The 10372-nt window shown below is 35.3% G+C and overlaps 1 protein-coding gene across 1 annotated transcript; it reads right to left on the minus strand.

The window, feature by feature from the left end:
- Window positions 1-1473: 1473 nt before the first annotated feature.
- On the minus strand, window positions 1474-10003 carry LOC109060690 (tetraspanin-5-like). Its single transcript, XM_042716819.1, has 9 exons — window positions 9644-10003; window positions 7603-7653; window positions 6310-6456; window positions 4342-4512; window positions 3444-3569; window positions 3134-3181; window positions 2813-2929; window positions 2188-2249; window positions 1474-1860 (listed from the first exon to the last, which is right to left on the minus strand). The coding sequence occupies exons 1-9, from the start codon at window positions 9722-9724 to the stop codon at window positions 1848-1850; spliced, it is 816 nt and encodes a 271-aa protein (XP_042572753.1). The 5' UTR covers window positions 9725-10003; the 3' UTR covers window positions 1474-1847.
- Between the last annotated feature and the right edge of the window lie 369 nt (window positions 10004-10372).

Here is a 10372-nt window from a genome sequence, read left to right on the forward strand (position 1 = left end):
ATAAAAATTCTCAGAAATGAAAGAGAATTCAACAAATACTCCTATATAAATTAATTAAATAATAATAAAAATACAGATATTTTTACCATAATAGTACTGAGAATTAGAAGGGGCAACATCCTTAAATGCCATATAAATTATGTCATTCACAGCCTTATTGTTAAGAAAAATAGGCTTATTTTTTTCCATGGAAAATATAATTTTTCACATTTTTTGGACATGTTATTTGACATGAAACTCACCCATATACCCAGTTTGATAGTTTTTTTTCTAACCTTTCCAGAATCTGAATCGGTCTTAAATCTGGCAAAACCTCAGTGCTAATGTTCTAAAAACATTCTAGTGACACCATTACTTACACAGTGGCTATTATTTGAAAATCCAGTACAGATAAACATAGCGATTCACAAAAATATCTTCATATAGCTGAACACACTGAGAAAATGTAGTGTTATTCCAATAAGCATGCAGTGCATTTTCCCTTAGTTTCAAAAGCAACTGTGTTTTATAAAATCCATTAAACAGGTAATATTCACACAGACACACAATCTGACAATGTGAACAACATAAACAAATAGTCTCAATGGATTATGTACATTTGAAAGTCATAATGTGAGTCAAACACTCATGTAGTGTGTAGTAGACAGTAACTCTTCATTGAACACAATCTGCAGGCTACTACTGTCTCACTAATACTGGGTCTGCACAGAATCTGATTTCCACACATTCTACACATCCCCCTCAAGTAAGAAATACTTCACGCAATTAGCTATTAATAGAACTATAGTACTCTTAGCATTAACAAACACATTTTATTATTTAAATGTCCATTCTGCATAATTACGCAGATTTTTTGATTTTTATTTTCTCCCTAAAAACAGTGCTGAAAATGCAGAAAAAGTGCACTAACTCGTTCAGAACTAATAATAACCTATAAACACTGAGCTTGCTTGCATTTGCCCACATTGAAACAACTCATTAACTGAACCATTGCTTCTTCTGCCCAACAGTTCATTTCTATGTTTTTAGTTGCATTCATTTTAACTTGCAAAATGCAATGCTTATTGTGTCAAATACGCTCATCTTAAGGATATATTCTGTACATAAACCAACAGTTAAAGAATGTTACAGACAGAATGCAAGTGGCCTTAAACGAATAGTTCACCCAAAAATCAAAATTTGCTGAAATGGGTAGTGGATGGGTGCCGTCAGAATGAGAGTCACAATAATCCACATGACTCTATCACTTAATGTCTTGTGAAGTGTTATTATGGACGTTGGTATTTTGTCCAGAAGCGACGGTTTAAAGTTAACGTTTTAATGATGGATTTTATTTTTTATTTTTTTCTTACAAACATGCAGCTTTTTACTTCACAAGATGATAATTGATGGACTGGATTAGTGTTGATTACTTGTGGATTATTGTGATTTTTTTTCAGCTGTTTGGACTCTCATTCTGACGGCACCCATTCACTGCAGAGGATCCACTGGTGAGCAAGTGATGCGATGCTACATTTCTCCAAACCTGTTCTGATGAAGAAACAAACTCATCTACATCTTGGATTGCCTTACGGTGAGTACATTTTCAGTTATGGCTGAACTATTCCTTTAAGTGTTTCTTAAAGACGACAAGTGAGTTGTGTGTTAATACTGTTGAATTTTGTACTTTGAAGGATTAAAAGCAAATCAAAGCAAAACATGAAGATGTCGCTGTACATTGAAATATAAAGGAGGTATGTGAATGGAATCCCTCACTGGTTGCTAGGATACTGTGATGACAATGTGCCAACCCTGTTGCTGACTGACAAGAGAAATGGAGGATCTGTCTGCAGAACAGCTCGAGTGCTTCAGGTGAACAAACTGGAGGATGAAAAACAGAGATGTTAGTAAGATGTGACATTCTCTACCTGCACATCACCATCAAACTCACAGCTTAAGAAAACAAGATTTCATCCAGTGTGCTTGTTATGAGTTTGGACTGAAACTGCACTCAACCAAACAGGTGTTTGCTACCAGTCTAAATGAATAAAAAAAGATGGTTTTAATAAATGGCTGAATATACTATGACCCGCTTTTTAAATGAGAAATTAGTCATAATGTATCTGCATTAGTCAGTTCACCATTAGTCTTGTGTTGTGACTCAGATCTCATATCAGGTGTAATTCTTTTATCAGGGATGTTCCTTACCAGCTCTCCCTGACCGCCTCAATGTCACTCAGAAGATTCTGTGCCAGGCAGATCCCAAATATCTAGAAGCAGGGAAAAGGTTTTTATATCAGGCAAAACAAAACAACACTGAATTAATCATCACTGTGTTTTACATGTGGCTTCCTGGACATTATTAAATCTAATGCAAAATTAAATTCTAAACTATTATATGCCCTGAAGAGGACACAGCAGTCTAGAAATCAATAAAATAACCACACTTGGCAGATTGTGTTTCGGTGGTAAATTTGAAGGACAGTTGCTGAAATGAAAGAGCACTCACAAGACACTGGAGATCAATTAAAACAATGCATGAAATAGAACACTAGTATAAATCAATATTCAAGGGTTTAATGTATCAGAGGGCCATGTTTATTCAATTGTCAGGGAGCGTAAGCTATATCACAGCTCCTACGCTACCGTTCAGAGATTAGAAGATTACAGTCTCTCCTTGATTACTGCATTACAGTCAAGGAGAGTACATTTTGTAAATTATCTATCATCAGTTTTTTTTTTCCTTAACTTATAAATGGCTGCTGTTTATAGTGGGACATACACAACATAAAATGTTCAGTGTGCATGTGTATTTTAATGACCGTTCATTCACCTGCAGAAGTGCAATTCCTATGAAGATTCCGGCAACTACGGTTAAATTCTCCTGTAACCATTTCTCAAACTGTGGTACACATCCTTTTGTGTGTATAAACATCTTCTGTTCATTGTCCTTCACACATAAAAACACACATTAGCCAAAGATGCAAAATCATAAACAATTCTACATAAAAAAACATTAGAGTAAGCTAGCTATGGCTTCAGAGAACTTAAAATGTAGTGCATATGAACCACTTTTAGAATACTTTTATGGGGATTTTGTGTCATTTTGGACATTGACAGGCCCAGAATATTCTTTTGACAAATGCATACTTACATCTTTCTCTCGAATGTCATATCCACACTGTGTGTTTATCACATCCTCCTTTGAGAAGAGAAACAAAAAGAAAGCCAGGATTTAGTCCTCTGGATAACTTAACATTCCACATTAAATCATAGGCTTTGAGCATTATATTAAATAGAGAACTGTTGTGTCGTATGTGGGTGTGCACTTTGTCACTTCCTGTTTATGTTCCCACGTCTTCTGGAAGGAGACAATGACACTTTCAAGGCAGTAAGATGACTGGAAGACGAGTGTCTGTGTGTGCTGCATGCGTGTAAAGAGTGTATACACTGTGTTTACTCACAGCAGGGTCCTTGGTGCAGCAGGAAAAGGGAACCCCACATTTCTCTCTGCTCAGATTAGTGTCAGTACAATTAAAGTAAATGTTCAGATTCCAGTCTTCAGGCCCAAAAGCTCCACAACACTCCCACTGCAGAAACATACATGCATTGGATATCCATGTGCGAACCAACCAATAGCTGAAAGCCATTACAGATTTAAACATATTGCTGCTAGCTCACAAAATGTCAAAATCAAGCAATATATAGTAGTAGAACTAAATATGAATAACTTATTGAATGGCTAATGCATGAGTGTGTGTGTGTGTGTGTACATACATTATATATTAGTGCTGTCAAACGATTAATTATGATTAAACACATCCAAAATAAAAGTTTTTGTTTGCATAATATATGTGTGTTCTGTGTATATTTATTACGTATATACAGTATAAAATACATACACATACAGTATATATTTTGAAAATATTTACATGTATTTACGTCTATATTTATATTGATATAATTTATATCATAAACAAATATATTTAATATAAACAACCTGTTTTTCTGAAATATATACATGTATGTGTATTTATAAATACATAATAAATATAAACAGCACACATCCATTTATTATGCAAGCAAAAACTTTTATTTTGGATGCTATTATTCGCGATTAATCGTTTGACAGCACTTATACACACACATACATACATATATAATTATTATTACAAATATTATTTTTATTATTATATACCAGCAGAATAAACAGAGAAACATTTCAGAAGTGCATACTTATTGATTTAGACTTATGTTTGCACATTAAATTGCGATTAGCATAAAAAAGTAACTTTACCTTTAAAAAAAAAACAACAATACTTTTCTCGGTTTTGTTTTATGCGTGTGCCAGTGTGTTCTTACATAATCTTGTGTGAAGTCGATGAGATTCTGTAGGTCAATGTCATCTCTGTACGCTCTAATATTGTTGTTGATGAAGAACTTGAGCTGGTCTTTAATCCAGTCCTTAAAGACAAACGCCAAGACTCCCGCGGTCAACTCCAGGAAAAATATGATTCCCAGAAAAACGGAAAACTGCGGAAGAGGACAGCATAGTTCTGGTTACACAAATCATGATGGATAACATCAGCTTTAAGGGTCTCCAATAAATCAAGAATGTGTTAAATTCAAACAGCAGATTAAACTAAAGGGATTTTTTTCTGGTTTATGATTCCTAACCCTGCCAACATCCCTTGAAACATTTACAGAGAAATTCACATTTTTTAGAGATGACGCAGTTCTCCTCATTTCCCATCTCAAAACAGTCACATTTTCACAAGATTCATCTCCAACTGCAAACACTATTTTTTATACAAGTACAGTGAGCGATGATTTGTCAATGTGATGATTGCAATGAATACTTCCAGACTGACATCACAGTTCATCTGGTGTTTCCAGATGTTTTAAGAAAGCCTCCCTACAGAGGAAACGGGCCTCTTGTAATACTTTCGCAACACCATTCTTGACATTCCCACAAAGCTCTCACAGCATCCTCTCTCATATGAAAGGAGTAACACAGACCACCAGAACCTGCATGAGAGGAAGTTCACACACTTTCAAACCGCATCCAATCCAGTCAATCTCACCTACCTACGCAGTTACTCATATCCAGCCATTCAAAAATGTGATTTTGTGAACCACCTGCACTCTCTATTCACATATGTCTGCACACGGCTGAGATAAGCATTCTGTTTACAGTATTTGCAAAGCAGCATTGTATTAGTATTTCTCAAACATTCAGCTTAGGGATCAAGTATTAAACTTTTGCAATGAATTCAGCTCAACCACTTCATATATATTACAATACAGACTCAATTCAGATTTGCTTTGTAAATAATTTCAGCTCTGGGTTTAAAGTCTTATCATTTTGAATTGTCATTTTTAAAATATTGCCTTTAATAATCTAACAGGCAATCTATACATCATTGAGATATTTGCAAACTAAACTGCAATTATCCTTCTTTCTTGTATTTACTTGCATACTTTTTTATTATTATTAAAAAAAATCTATGAAAAACCTTTAATATCCATGGAATCTTTCCATTGCCTTTAGATTATTAAAATGATAAAAATGTTTCTTTTAAGAATTGTTCTTGTAAGAATCTTCCCACAGAACCTTTTTGGGTTTCTATGTCATCACTGTGAAAATCCTCTTCTGGAACCTTTACTTTTAATTTGAACATTGCAAAACAGGACACAGAAACGGCGTTGTGTTAAACACTTTATCATGCAGATAAGATGTGTGCCATGACAACAAGTTCAAGGCACTTATGCCAAACTAAAAACTGAAACCTTAAATGTACCTAAAGCTTTAACACAATTCTTTTACTGCCTTACAAATACTGGAATACAGCGCTGCACTGATAACAAAATTTGTAGAACAATCTGGAAAAATTAGCATCAGCCTGATTCCCTTGAGAAAAACTCAATATGATTTTCCATAGGCAGTTTTTCCAAGTGGTTAGGTGTGTTAACCACACACCTTATTTCAAGTTTTTAACCAAAAACCTATTCCAAAACCCATTGACTCAGAATTGATCTAATTTCCAAGTTTTGGCCTACAAAAATGTCATCCCTGCAGCACTACATGTCTTAGCTCTAGTTCCAAAAACATTTTTTGTAACGTATCCAAATTTATCATTTTGTGATGTACAAATTACTTAAATATGTGTATTAAATCAGTTGGAGTGAGTCCATGAACCAGACTATGGACACTCATGCTTTACTTAATATTCAGAGCATAACATATTTATGGTGGATAGCAGGTGTGCCAAGTAAATATTGCTCAAAATGTCTGCTTGAACTCACTGGTAAAAAGAAAACATAACATACAAACTTAAGTAGAAAGGAGTTTTCCCTCAGAGCACCGATGCATCCTGCGAAGCCGAGCACGAACATCACTCCACCCACCACGAGAAACAGCCACACTGGATCAAACCCACCCAGATCTGTGATGGAGGATATGTTGGACAGAACCCCCTGATGGAAATACAAATGGGAACAAAACTGAGAATAAATAAATATAGCTGCAAGCAGCAATTAAGGTGCCAAGCTCAACAGAGGGAACGAAGAGCTAAGGGAGGCTGGTTACTACACCTGTTCTAGAGAGCTACCTTCCCGCAACTTGATTACCCTGCTTCATGTGCCCTGCACAGATCTTGCTTGTTATTTTTGTTAAAATATCATACCAATGTTTGGAAATCAGCAAAACTTTGTCAAACTTTTTAAAACCATTGTGGAGATATACCCTCATGTGCATTTTTGCAAAACTTTGTCAAATTTGTTAGCGCGCTTTACAAAAACGGTTTGAAAATTGGATAAACCGTCTAGGACGAGTTCGAAAAAGTTGTTTTTTGGAAAATTTCAAACTGCGAAAAATCTTGGCCCATAGAAATTTACATTTTGGTATGCATTCATCTTGATATGTGCCAAGGAATCAGAGGAAAAGGGAATTTTGCTTTTAGACCGTACGATTCAAAAGTTATTAGCAGAAACATGAGTGAAAATTTGGCCTGTTGGTGGCACTAAAGAGTTTGAGCTAGAGACTCCAACTTGCTGTGGTTAATGATAAGACTGACTTCTTTTTGTGTGTCAAATTTTATATCTTTCCAATAATAAAATATACAAAAAACCCAAAACAAAAAACAAAACTCTAAATAAATTTTTACAACAAAATTACGCTCAAAATGTCTGACATAGAAAAATTGGGTATCATTTGATTTGGTATGACGCTCTGAATCTAACTTGTGATTTTTTGGTCAAACATTTTAGAAACTATAAACAAAAAAAATATTTTATTTATAAGTATTTTGACCAGTAGGTGGTCAAAATGCTGAAACTACTCATGTGCCCTCAGAACAATAAGAAAAAAATTAAGAATAATAATAATAAATATATAACACAAAATAATATATAATATACAAGAAAAGAAGAAAAAGCGGAAGAATAATAATAATAAATATATAATATATAATAATATATAATATATAAGAAATATATAATAAGAAATATATAAGCACATTCAATGCTTGGCCCCTAATAACTTGATTTCAGTTTAATTAGACCAAGATCTCACTTAAACAGATTCATATATGAAGTGTTTGTAAAAAGATGGGCTTCACTCACCTTCTCACTCCAGGCCCACAGAGCCACGGACAGGAAAGCCACCCCCAGCAGCTAAAAAGTGTATATTAGCATAAGCATAATAAATGATAAATTATGCATATTAGCATAAGTACTATAAATTACCTTTTAAATTTTGTTTGTGGTTAAGTACACATTTTTATAGATTTTTATCATGGCAAAAACCACCTGACACATGGGTTGTGTCTCAAAACTGGCTGCCTGCGTAGACAGCTTGATTGCAACAGTTGACAGCATTTTTTGACAGCCATCATAAGCATGTTAGGACTGTTCAAACCTTGTTTTTTAAAGGGTTACTCCACCCCAAAATGAAAATTTTGGCATTAATCACTTACCCCCATGTTGTTCCAAACCCTTAAAAACTTTGTTCATCTTCGGAACACAATTTAAGATATTTTGGATGAAAACCGGGAGGCTTGTGACTGTCCCATAAACAAACAAAAAATAACGACTTTATTTAACAATTTGTCTCCTCTGTGTCTCTCCGCATCACCGTTGTGGCGCTATTTTGGAGAATATATGCAAGCAGCGTACGCTATTCTGTGTCAGCTGTGACCAAGCAGCAAACTCCCACTCTCTCTTGTGAAGCCAACACAGAAGTGACTTAAACTGTAATTCATCAACTGGCCACTAGAGGCTGACTGCAAAAGGGAGACAATCCAGTAGACTCCCCATGTTAAAACACCCAACTTTACAGCAGAAAAAAAAACATGTCTACAGCCTGGTTCAAAAAATTATTTTGTACTATATAGCTAATTTTGCCCTTCATGACAACTGTTGGGGGGGGGTGATTTTTTGATTTAAAGTCATCCATTTAAATTATATTAAGCCTTAAAGTTCTGCATAATTAAGGTTGTGGCCACTTGAATGACAGGTGGATTGCCGCTGCTGACACTGCCGTAAAGCTAGGTGGGCGTGGCTTCAGCAACCAGCTCCAGCTTTTTTGCCCATTTTTGATTATCCGGGAGTGATACGTGGTGCCGCACTGCCAAGATGGCGACGGCCCGCTCCACCCACTCTGAGCTTCAAAAACGCTCTTCAGAAAACTACGGGTGACATCACGGACACTACATCCATGTTTTTATACAGTCTATGGCCACGACACAAGGATACCTTTTCTACGTGTATTTACGCTTTGATTTGAACGAAAACAGCGCGGCTGACACAGAAGAGTGTACGCAGCTTGCGTCCAGTGGATATTCTCCAAAATGGCACTACGGTGATGCGGAGAGACAAAGAGGAGATTATTTGCTGAATAAAGTCGTTATTTTTGTTTTCTTCGCATACAAAAAGTATTCTGGTCGCTTCATAACGTTACGGTTGAAATACTGATGGCAGATGGACTATTCTGACGATGTCTTTTATATTTTTCTGGACCATGACAGTGTAATTTATTTGGCAGTCAATGGGACAGTCCCAAACCTCCTGGTTTTCATCCAAAATATCTTAAATTGTGTTCCGAAGATGAACGAAGCTTTTAAAGGTTTGGAAGGGATTAATGACAAAATTTTCATTTTGGGGTGGAGTATCCCTTTAATACAATGCATTAGGAACTTTTTTACAGCATTTCTGTTTTCGAGCATTTTAGCAGCATTTGTTAGCAGCATAAAGAGTGTTTGGAACGTCTGAACATTATTTCTAATACCATAAGAGCATCCGGAAAGTTCTAAATGCATTTCTGGACATCATAAGCGCTTTTGGAATGTTCAAACTGCAATTTCTGGGCAAGATAAGCTCCCTTTGGAATATTCGCATATAATTTTTTTGTATCATGGCATGCCTTAAATGAGCCTCCGTAAATTCAACACAAATTAGGGTTTCATACAGTAGGTGAACTTAGAACGTTCGACAGCATTTGGCCACCATAACCGCGTTTGAAACGTTCGACACTGCTGTCTAGGTAGGCAGCTTACTAGGTTTTGAGGCACGGCCAATGTGTCAGACACCGAGCGTTACCCCAGGCGACAAAATGCAAGCCTATACATTCACAGCTCGCACATAATGTAAAAAATGCATAACTCACCCAAAATATAATATTAAATCCAAATATGAAGTATTTGATGCAACACCCCACTTCGTGCACGTTGAAATGTTTTCCTGACATACTTGCGTTTGATAAAACAGAGAAATTCCTCCCGATGATTAGTAATGATGAAGAAAAAGATCGCCCACCTACTGGAAAACTCGTTTCTTCCTTTTACACCATATTTATGACATTTCTACAGACTGGCAGGCAATGCCACTCTGGGCTTTGCCTATTTCGCAGAAATCAGTAATGTGTCTATTCGAAAAAAACAGAATAATTAATGATGAAAAACAATTACTGAGAATAACGGGACGGGCGCTGCTCTGCAATAAAGAGTCACTTCCGGCTAAGGGAATTATGTCATAATACGATCTTTTCAAAATAAAGGTTCCATAATTACAGCTACTTGGCTATATTGGCAAAAAACTAAAAACATAGGTGTATGGGTTTATTGGGGCACATTTTAAAATCATCTATATCAATAATAATAATAGCTTCATGACTATTATAATCTACAGAATTATTATGATATATATAAAAATAAGTACAATATGCATATTTTAATACATGATGTGATATATATATATATATATATATATATATATATATATATATATATATATATATATATTAAAATCATCTAGAATATATTATGCATGCTTTATTTTTTTCTTATGCTTTAAAATTGTGTAAACAGACATTTCAAAGTCTAATTGTCAGTTGCAG

The sequence above is a fragment of the Cyprinus carpio genome, chromosome B1 (genome assembly GCF_018340385.1).
Source record: "Cyprinus carpio isolate SPL01 chromosome B1, ASM1834038v1, whole genome shotgun sequence".
In the NCBI taxonomy this organism is placed as follows: Eukaryota; Metazoa; Chordata; class Actinopteri; order Cypriniformes; family Cyprinidae; genus Cyprinus; species Cyprinus carpio.